The sequence below is a fragment of the Heterocephalus glaber genome, unplaced genomic scaffold (assembly GCF_053883595.1).
Source record: "Heterocephalus glaber isolate CG9 unplaced genomic scaffold, H.glaber_assembly_v1.0 deba00001600, whole genome shotgun sequence".
NCBI classification, from domain to species: Eukaryota; Metazoa; Chordata; class Mammalia; order Rodentia; family Bathyergidae; genus Heterocephalus; species Heterocephalus glaber.
Window position 1 is genome coordinate 27579452 of NW_028258372.1, and position 23511 is coordinate 27602962.

Here is a 23511-nt window from a genome sequence, read left to right on the forward strand (position 1 = left end):
AATTAAAAGAAAACCCAGAGTGGGAAAAAAAAATTTGCCAGCTGCTCCTCAGACAAAGGACTAATATCTATAATACATAAAGAACTCAAAAAATCATAGTGCCCAAATTTAAAGACCCAACTCAAAATGGGCATCTGAAATAAATACACACTTCTCAGATGAAGAAGTACAAATGGCAAAGAAATATAAGAAAAAATGTTCAACAGCACTGGACATTTGAGAGATGCAATTTAAAACAACTCTAAGATTTCATCTCACCCCAGAAAGAATTATCAAGAAATCAAACAATAACAAATGGTGGTGGAATGTGGGGAAAATGGAACCCTTCTACACTGTTGTTGACAGTGTAGACTGGTGGAACCACTGTGAAAATCAGTGTGGAGATTCCTCAAAAAATAAAACTGAGGTACCATTTGACCCAGCTATTCCCTTTGCTGCCATCTTCCCAAAAGAATCAAAAGCATCATACCACAGTGATATATGAACACCCATGCTCATAGCAACACACTTTGTAATAGCTAAAGCTTGAAAACAACCAAATGCACATGAACTGATGAATGGATAAAGAAGATGTGTTTTTTTTAATATAATAGAGTAGTACTCTTCCGTAAGGAAGGATAAACTTGCCCATATACTTTTATAAAACTAACCATTGAATAACAAATAAAAATTCTCTGAATACACAATATTATTTATTAACTCTGTCACCATGGTCTGTGCTAATATGAAGAGTACCAATAAGAAACTTAATGAAGCTACTATTTAGTTAGTTCTTATGATAATAAATCAAAGCTTTCAAATTTAATCTCAGATTAAACTCGATATTTGAATGAATTAAGACTTCAGATAAACATAGACTCTGATAGCTTAAGCCAGATACACATATATTTTTATTCAGAGACAATCCCTTAGGAAAAATCAATTGAAACCATACAAAGAAAATAAACATTATACCTGTGTTCAGGTGAATCTGTGCATTCTATAATCTTACCATAATTATTTGTGGTCTTATTCAAAATAATACTAAAATCCTCTCAAAATATATTTATGTATTGTTCAAAATAACATGTAGAATATTTTTACTTTTAGAATTGTTTTGAGCATATACTTACTGAAAAAATAAATGATGCTATACTTACAGTGATATTTTCAGAAAGATGGATTAAAATAGATGAAGTGAAAGGCATAAGCAATGTCTAGCCACATATATTTCATTACCTCATCCATCAATCAATCAACATATATTGTGATATATAATGCATCTATCAAAAACAGCACACTGTGCTGGATTTTGTGGAATGATACAAAGGAATATGTTGTTCTCTGCCCTAAAGAAATGACAGATTCTACTGGCAGATACTTGAAATGTTGGCATTCATCTGGCCAATGCAACAATGCCAACTGGAAGGGTGACAAGACTTTTGGCAGGAAGCCTTTTGGGATATAAATTAGGAATAGTAACATAAAACACCTGCTTGACATCCAAAATCATCTTATTTCAGATCATACTTAAAATTAATTGAAATACAAAATAAGATTTGGTAATGGCAAAAGTAACATTCATAATATATTAGATATAGTACATCCAGGAACTAATGAATCAGTGGAAAAACGGCCCAGTGTAAATATAACAGCAGCAGAAACTAAATTGGTTTCTTCATAAGTTTTAGAAGTATATATTATTGTTAGTACTGAAGTTATCTATAATACATAATATAGTCCAGAAGAAAATTATTGCAATTAAAAGAAATTGCTATCATGGGAACAAGATTAAGACTTGGTATTATGACAAGTTTATTTTCTTTGCCTTACTCTTAAAATTTAACTACAAATTCCTTTAGAAGATTTTTGTTACAAAGACAAGCATACATGAGAAGGCTGTATGATAGTAATCACTATTATAAAAGAAGAATTAGGGCCAGGGATTTAGCCCAGTGGTTTCGCAGCCTGCTGCGCAAGTGCAAGGACCCGAGTTCAATCCCCAGTACCAAAAAAATATAAAAGAAAAGAAAAGAAGAATTATCTTTCTAGTTCATCCAGCCTAAATAAAGTTAATGAAAAAAACAGCAAATATAGAAAACTGTAGGTATAGTTATTGACCGATGGAGCTGGAAATCAAATAAAAATGACAGAAAAATGACCATAGAAAACATCAATTAATTTGTGTGTGAGTTATACTGCTACACACTTTGAGCAAAAAGAATATAGAATTTAAAATTATATTTCAGCCCCAGAGTTTTGGCAGATAGAAGCCTGAGAAAATTGTACCTCAGGAATGTTCTCCAATTCTCACCTAAGATGTAGCAAGGAGAGTAATGGAATAGGAAGATCATTCCTATGTTCAAGCTTGGATCCATGGAAAGCAGTGAACAAGTGAATTACTCTGCAAAGAAGAAACTGAGTATTTTCAAGGAATTTGGTTTAGAACCTCAAAGTATACTGCTAGTCGAATTGCCAATTGCTCCAAGTTCAGTTTGTTTTATGTGCCTTCATATTCCTCTTTTGACAGGAAGTGCTTATGTGGTTATGCTAATCAATTGATGTGCAGTATGCCTAAGATATTATTTGGTTCACATCTTGATATCTAAAGAAACACACCTGGATTTGGTGAAGAGGATTCCAAGTCTCACTCATTGTATTAGACTCTATAATAGATGTGACTTTTACTCTGTTTTCGTGGGCATGTTCGAATATACATCTAGGAAAAGAATTATGTTGAATATGGAACAATAAGAACAGCACACTGTGGAGTCAGAACTTTTTACAAATGTTTGACCTCTCAAGAAAAAAAATTCCTCCTTGAGATTGGCTTAGATAATTTTTTGGCTAGCAGAATTTTAGCGGGTGGATCATCTATCATTTTTCTAGCTGAAGCTTTAATATTAATGTATGCAGAGCTTGCAGTGATTTTTTTTTTCATTCTGCTGTGGTGATCCCTTGTCCATACAGATTTCGCTCTGTCATCTTGAATTTTGGAAGGAGACAGAACAAAATCCACAACAAGCTTACATTGAACAAATGAGGAAGAAATTCACTTAGTATTCTAATTCAAAGATTTGGGGATTTTATAGTCAGAATATTACCAGGGTAAGAAGAAAGCTAATAGCACTCAAAACAGCTGCTGTAGAAAAATAAGGATTCTATCCTTTCCCCCTCATACTCCTAGGAAATAAATTTCTGATTCTCAGGCAGTCAATTTTTCCCGGGTCTTCAGCTGCTCTTTGTAAGAAATGGATTCTTGTGTACAGGTTGCATTAAAAAAAGATAGAAATAGGTCTCAGAATTAACTCAGTCTCGTGTATTTTCCTATACTAATGGAATGGAAGTTCCTCAAAAAATAGAAAAATTTACTTTCAGAGAATGAGAATAGGCACTGAGGTATAAATAGGATTTTATCAAAGACTATAAATTCAAAATGAACAATTAAAGTTAAAATATGTAGTGATTTTCCTCAGAAGATATTTTCCAATAAACTGATGGTCATATAACATTTAAGAGAGAACTTGTTCTTCAGAAAGAGAATCAAGACTGGTCCACATAAAAATAGCAAGTAGGAAGAGGTTATTTTAAAGTGCATAAATTAAGTTAGTTCAGACTTTATAGTACTGTATATTCATTTTGTTTTGTCTTTATAGCATTAGAGCATTTATCTTGCTTCAGATGAAGTGTCAAAATGGATACTTCTCAAAAGTAGCATCTACACAATATCATTGCAAGATGCCTTACAACTCCCATTCTTAGATCATCAAATAAATATCTTTCTATTTAATAGGATCTGATCCTGATAAAGATATTTGTTGACAGCCTACAAACACCTAATATTTCTTATACATCAGGTGAAACAATTTTTCTGGTGTCATGTCAAAATTTTCTAAAATATTTGTTCTGTCAACCAAAAAGTTCAATTTTTTTACTTGCAAGAATACCATGATATTCCTTGATGTTAGCTTAAGCAATTAATGTTCTCATTCAGAAAGAGTTGAAGATGAATTAAAACTTTATTTGAGAATGCAATGTATTGCCAACAAAAATTTAGTTTTACACATTTAGGTACATATGTAAAACTTTGAGTACATCCAGTTTTCTCAGTAAATTGGAATCCTTGATCTTGATCACAGAAGACATTGTTCATCTATAATTTGTAATGAAATTATTATTTTCATCTAAGTAAATATAGCAAGTAAATCCTTTTTTTAGCTATTTCTATTCTGAAGGTGTACATGCATTTTATTCTTTTCTGCTTCTATATTTCCTTCTATCATTATTCTGCATTGTTTCTTTCATTCTAAACAATGAAGCATGCCATCTATATTTCTTATTAAATACATATTTCAGAAAACATAACCAATATATTTGTATAAATTTATATTTTATAGTTGGAAATGATCTCAAGGTGCACAATATGAAAAGAAATACACATGTATTTGAAAATTCTGTGACACTTTTGTTTGTAGTCCGTAGTAAGTGTATTTTCTAGGACTTGCACATTACAGGACAGAATGATTCAAATAAATTTAAATATTTGAATGATGGCATTATATGCTAACTTTATCTACTGATTGAATTTTATAAATAGAAAACACAAAAAACAGAAAGGAATTTACAAACCAGTAACCTTGACCTAATAGCAAACAACTCCATTTTTCTAGTTTTTTGATGAGAGTAAATAGCTTCTATATTGCTGGCTAGTCCCTGTCACATACTTCAGCTCGTTATTTGTGCTATAGAATGAATTTTCTAACTTCAGATGTATATTCCCTTGCATTAAAATAAAAAAATGTAATCTAATTTTTCTGAGTTTCAATAAAAATATTTTGTCATGTTAATTGTTTGCATGTTTAATTTTTCAAATTGTTAAATTGAATAGTTGAAAGTAACCTAAAGCACCACCTTGAATTTTGTTGCCTATATAGAATACAACAGGATTGATTTTTCTGGTATATTGGTATGTATATACAAATAATTCTACCTTATACCTAAAATTCACAAATTCCCAACAGGAACACATATGTATCTCCACATAGTATTACTGCTTTCCAACTATCTACGGGGTGAAATAAGATGATGTGTTTCCTTACAATCCTGATAGTTAGAATGAAGGTTTCCAACCTATATGATCCTGTGAGTAGTGAAAATATTTTAGAGATCTTTTCCAATGAAATGTCTGCCTTGTTACTTCTTAGGTTTTGATTATCTTGAGGCAAAAAAAAAAAAAAATTTCAAGAACAGAATCCATTATCAAAACTAAAGTCCTCTTCCATAGTTTTTACTAGTTTTGAGAAGAGTTCAAACAAAATTGAGTATTTTAACATTTGTTCATTCTAACTCCATATTAGTATATATAGTTTAATTGAAGAAGTAATGCACAAGAAAAATTTATTTGTTCATTCTGTAGCTGCCTACGTATTGAAAAGGATAAAAATACTGCCGTGATCTATCTTAAAATTTGCAGCAAAGCAGATTAACTCTTCAAATTAAATATCAATCAACCGTATATGCTATATCACCAGTTATAAAAGAAAAAAGAATTAATTATTAAAATTTTTAGTACTGAAAATAGTTTCAGAGATATTATCCCAGAAAATAGATCACTGTTTTAACAACATTCGCCCAACTAAATCCATGATGAGTACTTCTGGTTGTAAAATGGATGGCTGAAATGTAGGACAAAATTAAAAGTTTAGTTTATGAAAGCTAGCTTAATACTTAATACTTCCCAATTTCTGGCCATTGAATAGCCATATGCGTATTATAAATATCTGATTTGGGAAACTTTTAGAAACAATACTCTTGCACAGATAGTCTATCATTCACTCACTTAACTTTGTAAGATTCCATTTTGTAAATATAAGATGATTTTTAGATTTAAAACAATTTTTATAAATGAGCATTTTTGCAGCATTCTCTTTCAGGGTATCATGAATAGTTCTACTGAGAAGATCTTGGATATTTTCTATATTTGTGCTGTTGAAATTCTTGTTTATTTATTTAATTTTCTACCTAGGAATTAAATTACTGGATTAAAGGAAATAACATACTCAACTTTAACAGTTATTGCAAAATAATTTTAAATAAGAGGAATCAAGACATTCATATCCTTATTATATGAGAGTTTCAGTTGTTCTAAGCTTTCACTTCCTTTCCTGTTTCTTTCCTCCTTTTCTTTAAAAGCTCCCTTTAATTTCCTGAGAGATACCATTTGCCCATTTATCTCTGAAGTACTGATAGCACTTCAGTTTTATATCGTCAGAAAACATTTTCTAAATGATTTTATTATTTTGTAATTTTTCAAACTTGCTTTGTGGCCCTGCATTGATAAAATTTGGTAAGTGTTACATGAATCCTAGGGAAATACATAACTGTAAATATTTGTTGACTGCTTTATGTATATTTTCATCAGCTCCAAATTTTCTGTTCAAATTCATAATCTTTATTGATGTTAATTTTGTTTATCTTTTCATTTATTAAGAAAGTGAAGTTAAAATCTTACTATAACTGTGTACATGTCTTTCATTTCTTTTAGTTGTGTCAAATTTTTCTTCTTGTATTTTGGAGCCTGTGCTATGAGATACTGATGAAGAGTACTTGAACATTCTCTTCAGCTTCACTAAAATTTAAACATTTATTTCTGTTTATAGGTTTCTGAACTCTCTTGCTTTCCAAGTTTATTCCTGTTTATAAATCCTTGACTTCTCTTGCCTTAAAGAATTTACAGTACTTGGAAACTGTAAATTCTTCCTTTACCTTTTCACAAGGAACTAGTCTACAAATTGGATAGGTCTTGTTCAGGGCGGTAGAGGCCACCCATCCATTTGAAATGTAATTCATGAAGAATTGCTTTCCTTTCTCCAATCTCTGAGAAATGGCAGGAGCCTAACTAACTTCAGTAACAGACAATCATCAAACACAGATGTACCAAGAATGGTGACAAACCGCCCTTCTAATGTCCTCCACTACTTTTTCTTAATTTTAATCCTGTATCTAAAATGCTTCAGACCTTTTTTCAATGAAATGAGTAAAATTGCTCTCTCCTATTGCAAGTCTTCCTGCTTTATTACAATATCTATGCATAGTTTTCTTGAATATATAGTCTGGTTCAAAAAGTATATATATGTATGGAATTCTACATTATGTTTTGATACATGTATATAGTGCATAATGTTTAAATCAAGTTAAAAATGTCTATCTCTTTAAATATTAGCCACCTATTTATGGTGAAATTCTCCACAAATATTTCTTCCAGATTTTAAAATTTACAGTACATTGCTATTATCTGCAATCACCCTACTGTACAAATAGTCCAGGAGAACTTTTACTCTTCCCTTACTATAACTTCGTAACCATTGATCAATGTTTCCTTCTCTTCTCACTAATTTCTCCATTCTCTGTTAATCATCAATTGATTTTCCAGTTATATGTGAACAACATTTTTATATTCCATTTGATGGAGACCTTTTGGTACTGACATCCTTTCTCTGGATTATTTCACTTAACGTAGCATGTCCCAGATCCAAAGATGTGTAGTAAATCACAATATTTTATTCAGTTTTTACTAAATACCATTTCTTTGTGTAAAAGTACCACATTTTGTTATCCATTCATCTGTTGAGGGACACAGGTTATTTTCACTTATGTGATTTTCAGGGTAGACTTTCAGCACTCTGAATTTCAAATTTGGTAAGTATTTGCAATTTAGCCCTATCACTCAGTAAAAGATTCAGTTCTACTATTGGAGGTTTATTAGTTTAACTATTTAAGCACTTTCCACAAGTAGAATTCAAATTAAGGAAAATGTCTATCAGTAGTAACTGGCTGTGTATGCACTTATGACATTTTAAGTTCCCAGTGCTATCACTGTAAAGTAGTATGACTGCAAACATTTTTTCTCACTTTCCTGTTTTGGAATAGCAGTATTTTCCAGAGAATAATAATGGATTTTCTACCTTGAAATCTGCCATGGATTGATAAATGTGCACCAAAGAAAAGCAGTCTAGAATCTCAGTGTCAATTCATCATTCTCTCCAGTATTTTCCATTCTTGCCTGATATTTTTAAGTGGCTCCTTTAAATATGTCTTTTTTACTGTAAATTAGAAAGTATATGTGTATGTCATTCTGGTGTAGCTTGAGGTTTGAGGTTGAGATGTATGGCTGCATGTGGAATGACTAAGTGAGGTGAATTAGCATATGCACCACCATTCATACATACTTGTCTAATGAGAACATTGAAATTTATTCCTAGCAATTTTAAGTTACACAGTATATTACTTTTAAATTAAGTCAATGATCTATACAACTCTCCGAAACTTATGCCAGTGGTCTAAATAAAGGTTTGCAAAATTAGACTAACATTTCCCCATTTCTCTATTCTCAGCCTATGACAACAATCCTTCTACTCTCTCCTCTAATGAGTCCAAATGTTTTAAGGAATTATTTTGTAAAATGTATCAAGAAAAACTAAATCTATTAATTCTTCGTAAATCTACTTACTTACAAAGCCGAATATTAAATCTTATGTAGCCAAAAAGAAACGATATTGAAAACGTATATGTGAACTCTCATGCATTCAGAAATCACCAAAAAAATTCACACAAGCTTTTTATCTCAAAATGCATCTAAATTTGGTTATAGAATAAGCAGTCAACTAAAGGATAACACTCATAAGACTCATGTTTGTGTAAAGAAGCCATAGGACATTTTGCCTCACAAATGAAACTCAAGGGCCACTAGAAAATTCCAAAAAGACATGAAGTATTAGATTGTGAATTCTAATATCGAGAAGACAAGATCGTTGATGAACAAAGGACCGATATAAATATTTTGTTAATATCAAGTACATTTCTACTTATCAGAAACAAGTTTTGCATTGACTGACATAAAAGGTGAGATTTAAAATATGAACATCTTAGTTTATGCTATCAGTAAATGTGATTGCATCTTTTACAAGCATCAAAGGAAAAAGTTATGTTAGGTAAGTCTACTACAAATTGGCACTTATTGAAATAATAGTTACCATAATAAGATGAGGTAAAGTAGAAAACTATAGTGAATGTTTAAATTTTTTAAATGATAGTAAAATAAATGTTGCCATTCAATCAGTTCAAGAGCAGGCTATCCTCTAGCAACAATAACATACAGCAGTGCACATTCTTTCAGTACTACACTGATTAACCAGTAATAAAGACAAAATAAATGTATATTTTAAAGAATACTTCAAATTAAAACCTTTCCAAAAATGCTATGGTTCTTGGACAATGGCAAAATAGAGTTTTCAACAATTTTTGGTCAAAGACTGAAAATATTATATTAGGTATATATCTTACCTGATTCCTCAAAGTCGCTATTGTAGGCTTTCCAGGTTTCAGTTATGCGAAGGAGATTCTCTTCCATGGCTTGGATGTCCATGGAGGGACAGTTGCATTCCGGAAATCTGGGGCCACAATGACACCAGCAGTCATTGTCCTTGCAGATAAACTCTCCCTCTGAATTGCAAGCGATGTAGCTCAAGGCTGCTTGGACAAAACGTTCCTGAAGATAGTCTGGAAGGAGGACTTGTAGCCCTGGGGAAACAAGCCAAAAAATTGAACCACTTTGCTTTGTCAAAGAAAATTAAAACAGTTCAAATTTTAGTACATTCAATGAAGAATTCATGCATGTTTTAAAACTATCATTCAAAAGTTATCTATAAATTAAATTACCAAGTTTTATAATTCTTTCAGCTCATGGGCTAATTCTATGAATGTAGATTCTCTGAAATTAGGCAGGTGATTGATACTTTAGACTATCTAAATTTTCTAGACTTATCTGAGGAAATCTGATGAAATCAATCACAATATTTTGTTGTTTTATATAGCTCAGTAGAACCTCTGTTCCTATATTTTTGAAAATACGTGTGTGTATTTATCGTCTTTCACATGATTTCAAATGATTTTTCAATATTTTCATTTTAGTTCACAGTGTCAGCCCATGGCAACATAAACATCATAGTACAACGAGTTTTGCTAATAGAGTTACAGAAGATTCCGGGTAAGACTTATCTCATGGCACTAACAGCACATAGCTTATAGACTACAGTTAGGAGGCATGTACAATACTGACTGCAGAGGATCACATGGACTGATTCACTTATTTCACAGTTCATTTCCTTGAGGTGTACTAAAACAGTCCTCACGATATAGCTCATTACTTTTCCAGATACAAGTTTGATAAACTCACTGTCTCTTTATAAAAGTATCATAAGTGCAGAAAGCTATAAAGTTAATATTTTGGACTTTAATATCATATTTCAAAAATATAGTCCCAATTTTAGCATTACATCTTAAGAAAATTTAATAAATAATATACATATGAAAACTAATCAGTCAGTAAAAATAAACATAAGGCACATTTCCTCAACACCAAATTGTTTTTTACTACAAAATTGGATTTTTATAACTTTTGTTTCCTTCATTACAAAAACTCGATTTCTTAATACTTGAATATTATCTATGAGATTGATTTAATAAAAAACTATGAACTGATATTTGTGGGAAAATCTATTTTGCAAATGCATTAAAAGAACATATATTGTTTTCAGATTGATCTCCCATATACTGGCCAAGAGAGTACTATAAGCAGATATATACTTACATTTCTATTATTTTTATTTCACATCAAATAAAAATATTAATGGAACACCTGCCATTTATAAAAATAGCTTCAATATGAGAAATAAATGTGGAGACAACAGACACATGCTCATCCTAAAGCTATTTATAAATTTTTTATTAAAATTGAAGATTTAATTATATACTAATAGTATGGAATATTACTTAATGACAAATAGCATAGAGATACACATAATTCACTGGATATAATTAATAAGCTACACAGTGATATCAGTTTCAAAAGAGTAAAAAATATTTCATTAGAAAATAGGATTTTGAGGTTGGGAGTGTAGCTCAGTGATACAGCCCTTGCCTAGAATATGCAAGTTCCTGGGATCAATAACAAGTACAACAACAACAACAAATAAAAAGAAGTAAAAATGAAAGGGACTTGAATATTGACACCTGGCTTAACACTGAGACATTATTTGCTCATGTCAAAGGAATAATATGTTAACAGCATCACGTAAAAATGAATAGCTAATATACATTTAAAAAATAACAATAAGTTTCTCTGGTATATGAAAACAAAAGTGTAAATGAAGACCAAAATGTATAATAGATATTGTGAACTAGGAAGAAAATGTATAAATGGCAAGGGGAACTAGGGAGGGGAGAGGGGATAAGGAAGGAAGGGAAATGACAGAAAAGGGAACAGAAGGAAAATATAGAAAATGAAGGTTTAAAAAAAGGAGGAGAAGGGGGTTAAAGGGAGGGGAGGGGAATGGGGAAAAAAGAAGATTCAAGATATACCATGTACAGGTACAAATTCCCAGTGATGAATGTGATCATTATGTATATGAAAAATGCACCAATACAATTAATAAAAAATCAAAAAGCCAAATAAAAAAATAAAAATAGTAATAAGTATTGTTTCATTGTACAAAGGCGGAAACAATGGAAGAGAGATTTTTAGAAACATAAATTTGTGGTCATATGAATAAACTATATGGAATTAATTCATTTAGATTAAGTGACTTTTAACCTTGTAACACATGCTGAGTTATACTTATTTGGAATAAGAAGGTCTAAGGAAGATAAAGGATTAATTTCCACAGACAATTAAAATGTTTAAACCAAGAAAATGGTGATAGAAAGGCAATTTAAGCCAGGGATGTAGCTTAGCGGCACAGGGCCTGCCTGGCAAGCCCAAGGCAGTGAGTTAGATTCTCAGTAGAAAAAAGAAAACAAAATGATGATAGAAAGGCAATTTATATGATAGAAGTGAAATGAGAATGTGCATTATTTGATGTAATACATGTAAAGTATGTCAAATGACTCTGAGGTACCAAAAACCCCCACCAAGAAATAGTTTAAATATGTAGTTCTATTGGTTTCCAAATTATTGTACACTTTGAAATACTTAGTAATTTCTTTGGGAAACATCATTTTAAGTGTTAAAAACACAGACTGAATCAGTATGAGTCTCAAGTACTGTCAGGTATCAGTAAATTATTTAATAAAACATCTAAAGTAAATGCAATTGTGTTTGGGACAGATATTTAAAAACTACTGATCTATTTCAACTTTGACTTTATAAAGCAAAAAAATTTACAGAATTCATGAAACATCAAAAAATTATAGAGCAAATTATTGCATTACAACTTTATAATGATGGTTGCGCTTTGTTGAAATACAGAAGGCTAGAGAAGTAATTGAGGGAAAAATGAGCGGGTGTAAGATATGAAGAGTTCAGTCTTAGACATAACAAGCATTTCTGATACCATCTCTCTTTCACACACACCCTGCTAAATGATGGGACTGTCCATTCTGAAAAACCACATACACATGCATGCACGCACACATGCATGCACAAAGACTTTGGGGGAAAACAGACTTGGGAAGACCACTCACAACTTCCTTATTTTATAATAATAGCACCAACAAACACAATAATAGCTACCTAGAGAGATAGGTAAAGAACTACAAGTAGATGCGTGCTACCCACATAAATCTTTTTTTTTTTTTTTAAAGGAAAAGGAACAAAACAATAGGAATATTGACAACATTCTCATTAGGGAAAGTCTACCTATTGATACACCTTAGGAAGCAAGGTTCTGAACCTAGAAGTTTACTATTAAACCTAGGATGTGGAGCAGGTAACTTCTACATGCTGAGATTCATTAAATAATAATTCCAGTGTTGAAGGACTAGTCTGTTTTGAACAAAACTTCTCATTGAGAACAACTAGAAATGTTGGCTAAATTATTAAAATTAATTTCTCAAAGGGATCAAGAAACTAATAAGGCAGAGAGGATTTCTGAAGCTACGTGGCAAGAAGAGAACCCCTTGGGAGTGAGCGCAGTATTCAACATACTTTCTCTATGGAAAATAACAAAGCAAAAATTGAGCCTTTGAACTAGCCATGTAAGAGACTGTAAATTCCTCCAGTGTTTATAGAATTCACAGGAGCCACACACTCAAAGACTAAAGAAGAAAAACACAAAACACACAAACCAACAAAGAAACCCTTAACTTTCACTAAGTCAAAAGCATAATTGCATAGTTTAAATTAGTTCAAGTAAAATAGATCGCTGATTTTAACTGTTCCATTAAAGATTTTTCTGTGTTCTTTGGCTGTCAATTACTGAGGGAAGTGTTTTGAAAATTTCAGTAATATTTGTAGATCTACAAATTTCCCTTAAGTTTTATGTTAGGAGGTTTGTTTAGTGAATGTGTATTAAGACCTCCTAGTTTTAAGAGAGCTGCCTTCATATCATTACATGATCACATGACAAGTCTTTGTTTACCTTGAAGTAAAAATTGAATAGTGTCAAAGTAATGTGATTTCAGCCAACCTAGTTGACATAATGCTAGACTAGTGTATCTGTTTCCATAAATTTCTATTTAATCTGTTTTATATTTACTTTATATTTGCGGTACTTAAATAATTTTATATTTTTGAATTGATAACATTTAAAGAAAACTATTAAAAATAAAAATAAATGTTCTATAATGGAAAAACATCTTCAATATTTTAGAATTGTTTTAAAATTTTTAATACACAAAAAATCTGATAAGTACTCAGCTTATAAAGGAAAAAATATTTTAAATGATATCAAATATGAACTATAATTTCATTCCCAGCACAAGTTCAGAAATGAAGAAGAAAACTGATTTTGGCAAAATACCAGAAACTATAAATAATAGTCAGATGGAAATTCTACATTTAAGAATATGTAAAATAGAATTAAGTAGTAACGATGGATATAACAATAAATTAAAAATAGTGAAGACATAATTATTAAAATGAAATATGTAGTAAGAATATATAGAAGCATGATAATAAAAATAAAAGGATATAAAGTACAGAAGACAGCATAAAAGTTATGTAGATTCTAAGGGAAAAATCTCAAATTTAATTGGAAACCCAGAATGACAGAAGAGAAAGGAAAGAAGCACTATTTGGTACATAAATATAAAATAATTTTATAAAATTGATGATGAACATCAGAAGAATTTCATTGCAATTTTCATCAACATGTTATAACAAGACAAACTGTATGTGAAAATAACTAGCTGAGCAGTGTCTTCCAATGCTCTTTTGCTTATGTATTATTTATAGTTTGGAAAAAATAATTATTCTCTTAAACATGATTAAATTGCTAATTACAATTTTCCTACTTCATGAAATAGGCCCAGCATAGGTAATTTCTGTATTTTTAAAACAAATTTAAAGTATATAAATAATATCATTTTATATACATATCAATCAGAATCTAATCCAGATAATTTGCCTTATAATATGATTTCAAAAATATTATTTGAACAATAGCATATGTAATACATATATATTCATATAGGTAATACATATAACCATAGATATATAACAAATGCATGAATATACTCATACATATACCCACATATGTATGCCCTCTTTTAAATTTAATTTCATTCCACTATCTCAAAATATTTTTGTTTAAATATCATATTTTTAATTCATATATGCCTTTTCTTAATGACTGATATTTCTCTGCTATATAAGTCAATGACTTAAAATATGTATATGCATAGATATTTCCTAAGAAATCTACATTATAAATAACAATGTAAGTAGTGGATTCTAAATTATACCATATAGAGTTTTTTGATAATGAAAAACTTTAAATCAAAATATATCTGGTGAAAATTTTATAGCAATCACTATACTATGTAATTCTACAAAACTAAAATTATTAGAAACATTAATGTGAAATTTAAGGAAAACTAACCTAATTAGTTGTTTTTGAAATGATGTTCTTAATAAATGGATAGTTATTTGGTTGCTAGTTTTTCTTTCTGTTCTCTTTCTTCTATTTTTATTAGACTGACAGTTTGAGAGTTCAGCATATTTTTTTACTTATCAAATTCATATATAGAAACATTGAAAATATTAATTGCAATAAATATTCTGTATTCAGAAAATGGGAACAAAGGTATTTTTATGAAGCAATATCAATCACTTTTTGTTGCAAACCTAAAACATCACATACTCATCATCTTTTAAAAAAACTACATTTATTCTTCTATCTTACAATGGCCTATTCCTGTGTCAGATAGAGACAACTGACCTGGAAATTACTTCACATACAGTGATATGGATTTATTCACTTTTTCAATTTCTGAGAATTTTGTTAAAAATCACTACCATAATTTAAGTGATTTAAAATTACTTCTGTTATCCTTTTGCCTAGAAGCAACTTGCTTGACATGCCACACTCAAAAGGTATGAGATAACTTGGAATTTTATTGACTGAAATATATCTCTTCCAATATTTTCTTATGTTTATTTTTATCATATATTTTATATTTTCATAATTTGTACTTGTAAATATGGCTTTTTCAGGTTTTAGAAAAATATTGTCTCTGTAACAATACTGACAAAACAAGATCGTAAACAAACAAAAATGTAAATCCAGCTTACTCACAATGAAAAACCATTTTAGCTAAAATTCATGTGTTACTTGCATATTTTTCATGTGCATGTGTATTTTTACTGACATTAGAATTAACAATTTCTTATATTACAGATAAATCATGGAGTTTTGCTCTAAATTTTTTGTCTAATGTCTGCTTTCAATAATTATATGCTTTCTGTGCTTCGATAAATTTCTACTTTAGGAAGATTTGTTTTTCTACAATAGTAAAAATGTGGAAGATGATTTTTACAGGAAAACTCATAATTATAGTCAATTTTCAATAATAAATATGAATTATAAAGTTCCCCAAATAATCCCATTTTGATTCTACAACCTTATTTTCTGCTTACAACAAAAATGAAAAATCTATCTCTGTTTTTATGTAATCTTCATCCATGTCCACACATCCATGTAGTTAAATATAAACCCAAAGACCTAAACTAGCACCTTAATAAGATTCTTTGAGAAAATCAGTATTTTTGATTCCCATATAGAATGACTCCATGATTTTCCATCAAATAAATGAACAATATTAATATTGATAGAGAATTGAGGAGTTGTTTGCATTCTATTATAAAGTGAAGATATATTACAAAAATGAAGCTGAAAAGAAGAATAAACATTATCCTTGGACTGCAAGTACTGGTCAAATTTAGAGTACATAGGATGTTGAGGATCTTGAAATGGATTTCCCAAGATGACCTTAGAAAGAACTTGCTATCCTCAGGGTGACAAATAAAGTTACAACAGGAAAGTAAAAGTACACATTTGGCAAGTAGAAAAAAATAAGACAGAAATGCAAGATTCTGAATCACATTAATTGAAAAGAATAAAAAATAATTAGATAGTTTTTAATTTCTTTCATTATATTTTGGACTAGGGAGCTGATTTTTTTTGATTTACAATATAAAGTTATTCTGAAATTATACAGTAAGGCAGACAATAAGAACCATATCTTGTTAATAAAGTCTTTTAATATAATACAAATAACTAAAGTGGTCTAAAAATGTTTTATTCATTTTTTTATCAAAGTTAGTAGTCTGATGGAAAATGAATGCATACATTAAAAATGAATAAGCAGTACAGAATTACACGTGATACTGGTATACTGAATGTTGATTTAAATTAGAGAAAATATTTTGATAGCTTTAAAATTAATATTAAAAAATCACTTAAAGTATTAAAATATTTGCATACTTTGTCATTTGTATACAATTCAAAATTAATGGCATTTATGTATCATTTTGAATAATTAAAGCAAGACAATGTAATTACATTTATTAAGGCAGAAAAGTTGAGAACAAATGGAATTTCTAAAAGTTTTGAACATTTCTATGTAAAATTGAATCGAATAAATACAGCTCTAACTTACAAAATTCCAAAATATCTACTAGAGAATAATAACTCAAAATGTCTCTTTGAGCAATCAACTTGTTTTAGAGAATAAATGTCAACAATTTCCTGAACTAATTCAACAAATATATGTGTAAATATCTGTATATGTAAGTATCTGTACGGTTATAGAAAAATCAACTCATTACCCTTGTCACACAATCAATATTTACAATGGAAATAATGTCAATATAAATATTTTGCTAATATCAAATACTTTGCTACTTATCAGAAACAAGGTTTGCATTGACTGACATAAGAACTGAGATTTAAAATATGAACAGCTTAGTTTATGCTATCAATAAATGTGATTGGATCTTTTACAAGCATCAAAAGAAAAATAGTTATAAATTAGGTAAGTCTGTTAAAAATTGGCACTTGTTGAAATAATAGTTACGATAAAAAGATGAGGTATAGTAGAAAACTATATTGAATGTTTAATTTTTTTAAATGATAGTAAAATAAATATTGCCATTAAATATTCTTGAAATACTTTTCATTCCCCCTTGGAACACTTATTTTATCATTCTTGTCTCTTTCTGAACCAGTCCTATAAGTTCTCATCAGTGAGTATTTTTAGTTGTATTGTCGTGGCTGCCTAGATATTCTGAATAGATTTGAAGTAATTATCTTTCACAGTCATTTCAATTTTAGGGAAAAGCCAGAAGTTGCATGGTGCAAGATATGGTGCATAAAGTAGAGGCAGACAAGCAATAATGTTTTTACAAGCCTGCCATTGGCTGACAGTTGGCAGAAATATTCATTGTGTATTTCATTATATCTTGTAAAGACATTCATGAATGAAGAATTCCAAAACTGTTGCAGAAAACACCAAGAATGATGACATAGGTGTGTTATGTCAGGGAGGAGTATTTTGAGATGGATAAACGGCAATATGTCTTAACTTTTTATGTAAACACAGTATTTTTGATCCACCCTTCTTGTATTATCAAAATAAGTTTTCAACTTCTATATATTACTCAATTTTGAAACAAATATAAATTTTGGCATTTTCTTCATCTATTCTAGAATATTTTTTAATTATGAAATTAGACTTTTAGCAGGGTTTTAACAGTCTAGTAGTGTGTGTGTGTGTGTGTGTGTGTGTGTGTGTGTGCTGTGTCTGGTTTCTAAAAAATGAAAAGAAATTACAGCTTGATAGTTTGTCATCCAGGCTGATTGACGATTACTGAAATTTCACCTACATACCTTGTAACTGAATCTTATTCTCAGGACTCTGAACCAGAACAGAACTGACCGAATCTAGGTTGTCATAGTTACTGCAGCCAAGAGGACCCGTCCGTGTTTCTGTTACCTGACAAAAAAAAACATCAACTTTATTACATAAATCAGACTTCACAATGTTCTCTCAGTTCAATGTAGTTGCCACATATTACTATACATCTGATGGTTAAATCACCGAAAGATTTAGGATCTAATTCACAGCAATACACCCATTGAAACACAGCCATGAGCAACAATTTCTGTTTTCTTTAATTTCGTTTTCTAGCACTTGGTTAAATCATGTATCTTCTGGGAAAGTACTGAAAGATCACTTTGATCAAATATAACTCATGTAAGGCCACTGATTTTACAAGGATATTAAATGGGCATACTATTTAAGACAGAATGAATTTTGACTTATATAAATACCATCTTTGTTGTTATTGTTCTCAAATTAACGCTATTGCCAATCTACTATCTAAAAACTGACTTTATTATTTTAGTCTTCTACTTAAAATATAATTTTCCTCATTTCTGATGACATCGAAGACTGTACTTGGGCTATCCCTGTCTGATTTTCCCCCTAAAAACAGGCTTTCCGCCTGTAAAGTAAAGCAGTCTTAATTCTATACCTTTGCTTATAACACCCCAAATTCCATCCTTGAATAAAAGACTTTTCTCAACTTTGGCTGATCAATTTTATCCGCTCTTCAAATAGCCACACAAAGTATTCCTTCACGGTTTCGAGTTTTTAAACCTTTCTATGCAATTGTGGTTTTCAGTGAACAGTTTTAGTACTTCATGAAGGAATCTCATACTGTGGAATGAAATTTTCATGACTCTCTTGGGAAAAATAGTATGAGAAGATTGTGACACTAAGTTTAATTAATTATGTGAGACTGAAATTCATCCTTCCAATTTTAGTATATGTGCTGCCAAAATAAGCACTGAAATTCATGCTTATGATAATATTTTAGGGCTGGAGACTTAGTTAGGTGGTGCCACTACATGTAGCAAGCTCCTGAGTTCGATCTCTAGTTCAAAAAAAAAAAAAAAGATAATTTAAAAAAGTCATTTTGGTGCAGAAAAGTATATAAGTGATATTTCTTTTTAACTAGATATTCTGCTCTTAATAAAAAATTATCTTTGTAAAACACAAATTAAATGGTTTTATGTTGTTATTTAAAATCTTGCAATTGCTTCCTACTCATTCAAGTTAAAAGTAGTTTTCAGAAATCTGCCATATTATGGAGCTTCTTTGTGCCTTTCATTGGATTTCTCCCTTCCCTTATTTATATCATTCCAATCCTACTGGCCCCTTTACTGCTTCTCAGAACCTGGGTATATTCCCTGCCTCAGGATCTTCAATTTGCTGTTCAGGTATATGAACTGTGCTTCCTTGAAATATTCCAAAGCTTATTCCTCCACTTCTTTCCAGTTTTTGCTCAAATATTATTCTATTAGGACGACTTAGACCAATGTCCTTAAAAAGAATACTCCTATCTCTTCAAACCATATTTTCTTTCCTTTTAAATTTATTCTTCTTTTTCACAGTAGTCATTACCTTCCAATATGTCATATAATTTATTTATTTATCATGACTACTTTGACTTCTTTCACTAGAATTAGAAGAGCCACGAGTGCAGGAAATATTTACTCTTTTGTCCCTTCAACTACTGCTAGTATTTATTTGCCATAGACCTTAGTTAAGAGAAAAAGAAGGAGGCATCATGAGGGAAAAATGAACCAAGGAAAAGAACAAGGTCACATTTGAGATGGTGACATCCTGAAATAGTTGTCGGCAGTAAGTTGTACCTAAGAGAATGAATTATGAAAAACAAAACGGGCAAGTTTATGAAACACTGAAAATATATAATTATCAAAAGAAATAAGACATTAAAGTTTATGGCTTAAGTGATAAGATACATATATGGGGGAAAGAAGCTCCAATGTAGAAGACATGTAAGAGAGATGTTTGAGCATGTTGACACTCAGGGGAAACAGCTAGCTGGAAGAGCAAAATCTGTTTCTCAGCAGTTATTTCAAACACGATGTTAGTAATTCGGGAATCACCAAAATCATGGGCAATAAATAAAGATAGGTAATTAGATGCTTAAACTCTCAGATGTGTGAAGTTTATGCATGATTTATATCATGAAAACTATCATATTTTCCAAATGCTAAGCGCTTAGTTGACAATGTGATTTTTTAAAAGTAAGGCACTGGGCAGTGGCACCGCACCTGCCTCGCAAACGCAACATCCTGAGTTGGATCCCTGGTAGCAAAAAAAAAAAAAAAAAAAGAAGAAGAAGGAAGGTATTTTTTCTAATATCACATTGACTTTGAATTTTTCCTTAGTCACTGTCCCAGAATGATGATAATAAACACATTATTCTGTTCAGATAAATAATTTATGTTGTGTTTAATATGCATTTAATATACATGTTTATGTGTTCAATCTACATTATATGTAAATGTTAACAATTAAATAAGGAAGGGAGAAGATGAAAGACATCAAGTGAAATATTTATGATTTAAGATAATTTAAATTTTCCTTTCGTGCAATAATATAGTTTGTTTTTGCCTTCAATACACATACACGCAAAAATAATAAAAACCTCTGTGTTATTTTTAGAGAATTTCTAAGTAAAATTGGCTTAATTACATGGACATTTATGATACCTTGAAAATTCAAATGAAATACTGTATCACTTTGTTATATTGTTATTTTGTTTTGTTTTTCAGACAAAATCTCGTGTAGTTGCCCAGGCTGGTCTCAAACTCGTGCCTTACATTTCAAGTTGTACAGAAATGCCACCAATCCAGCTGTGACAATGTTCAAAAGAGGATAAATATTATCTTTTTGTCTTGTGACAGAGTGTCTCATTTTTGTGAGTCTTTTATTACTGTATTTTGATATTAAGTGTAAGAGAAAATAATAAATTTATAAATGTAATGATTATATCTCTGTATCTATATCTATATATTATACTTATTTCTTATCATTTACTATCTACAGTAATAAAAGTGTAACATCATGTTTATATATTTTTTGGCCATCTATCATCTCACAACTGAATTCACTGATTTTGTACAATTTAATATAGAAATATAAAAACTCATAATATTCTCTTAAATATATTTACTTTTTAAATTGTTATCATATTTATGGACCCTACATGTCTCACTAGTGTCAGCAGTAATAAATATGTCCATATACATTTAAATTTAATGTAACAATAAAATTAACAAAAATAAATAGAAAAACTAAATGACAAAATATTATATGAGTATTTCTGTAGAGGTACTAGCCTGCCAAAATTGAATTACATAAATGTGCCAGAAAAAGGTTTCTTCATCAGTTGATATATGAAAGTCTGTTTTAAGGTTCACCATTTATGAAAGTAGATGTCATTCAATAGCTAAACATAAAAATGATTAAGTGTGACAATAATCCATTACTGATTGCAGCCACAGTTTAGAGAAATAGCATATGCAATGGGAAAATCACTTTATTTATTAATAGGACAGGAGATATCAAAAGCAAAGAAACATACACCTTAGAATACAAAGAGTGTCGCCTCTGAGGTGTTACATAGGAGATAGGTGTGAATGAAAACCATGTGAAACTTATACGTGCTTGATTGGCTTGACAGATGAAGGCATGTTGTAGAGTATGCGACTTTGAGGTTATGGCTGAACCAAATGTAGGATGAAAAATTTCAAAAATTTGAAAAATTAAAAATAAACTGATATTTTAAGTATGTCAAGTATTTTCTTGATTCTATATCTGACAATTTGTGTGAATGAACATAAATTATATTTTTAAAAATCAGTAAGGATATACATATATATTCATTTTTCCTTTCAATTTGATCTAGATTGTTTTGATAAATTATTGGCTTTAATTTTCACACTTGGAAAGTCTTACAGAGAGTATAAAAATAGCCTTCTTAATTCAAAAATTTGTCTCACAAATAAATGTATAGGCAAACTTCACAGATCTAAAATATTATAGGTTAGAGTTTACTTAAAGTAGAATACAGTGTATACAGATAATTTACTTGAAAATGAACAATATTTGCTACTTTATATCACATTTCCCTCTAGTCTTAAGCATTCAAAAGATAATATTTGCCTCAAGATTATTAAGGTAAATCAAAGCATTGAAATTATGAAATTAATTCAATAACATGTTGAAGAAAAGCAATCTGAAACAAAAATGAAAAAACAGTCATAAAAGAAGAGTAGCTAAATAGAAAAAACATTTACATTCTTAAACACAAATAGTACTATTTAAAAGCTCATTATCTTAGAATTTTGGTATTATAAATTTAAAGTATCTCCAGAACGAATTCTAATAAGAGTATTACTTTTTAAAAAGTAGACTGAAATGAGAATGTCTGGATAAAAGTTCTGTCACTTACTAGAGAGGAATTATTGTCAGTTTGAAGTTTCTACTTTCAAAATGGTTAAAAATCTCAGCAGTACAAGGCGGTTGTGAAGCTAAAATGAGATCATCTGTGTATGAGAAATGCTTCCCATTGTCCAGTCCAACAGGAATGATTTCAAATATGTGTAGTATGATGCAATGTTTACTATTGAAAAGCAAGTGTAAATGGATGGGGATTATCTGATTTAAATGTATGCGAACTATCCATCTCCAAGGCTCTAATCAAGGTTGTAAAACTCTTGCTGACGTCATCACTGCATGTTCCTATGCTTTTTATTGACAGAGTGTTGCATTTTAGTCACCTCCAATCAAGGTTACACTTGAACTTCTTCCAAGGTCACATAAATATACAACTAAAGCATAATATAGTAAGAAGAAGAATCTAAACACCACTAAGCAAGATGTAATAGTTAAAGAAAAACTGTAAGTTCAAATATATAGAATAATTTTAAAAATCATCAGCAATAAAAATGAGAACAAAAACTGTTCATCCTTTGATATAAATCCTAATTTAATAATCCACCCAAAAACCTAATTAAAGGAGAAAATTTATTCATGTTGAGTGTGAACAGAAGGTGAAAATATATATATGTGCTTTCTCAAATTATACATGTATGCACACATAATTTTATAGAGATATTTAAAACTAGTATTGCTCTAGGCCTCTTTCAACATGAAACAAAATATTAATTCATCATTTTGACTGAAGTGGTTATTGCTTCTTGACAATAAATCCATAGTCCTATGAATACTACATCACTTACTACAAATTTATATAATGTATATTTTATTTTAAAACTACAGTGTTAAAGCTTGTAATGTTCTTATGAACTTTAGGTAATATTTAAGTGGAAGTAATTTCTTTTATTTTTAACCTCCTCAAAATATGTATGTGTCTAT

General features: G+C 30.1%; 1 protein-coding gene across 7 annotated transcripts in view; it reads right to left on the reverse strand.

Annotated features, from left to right (window-relative positions):
- The window catches only part of Brinp3 (BMP/retinoic acid inducible neural specific 3), a 392440-nt gene that overhangs the window by 107987 nt on the left and 260942 nt on the right, over positions 1-23511 (reverse strand). For all 7 annotated transcript variants that reach the window (XM_004862778.3, XM_087194464.1, XM_087194463.1 and 4 more), the window contains 2 exons: positions 18144-18249; positions 9322-9558 (listed from right to left, as the gene is read on the reverse strand). In XM_004862778.3, the coding sequence (XP_004862835.1) occupies positions 9322-9558; positions 18144-18249 (343 nt within the window). The remainder of the gene's footprint in view (positions 1-9321; positions 9559-18143; positions 18250-23511) is intronic.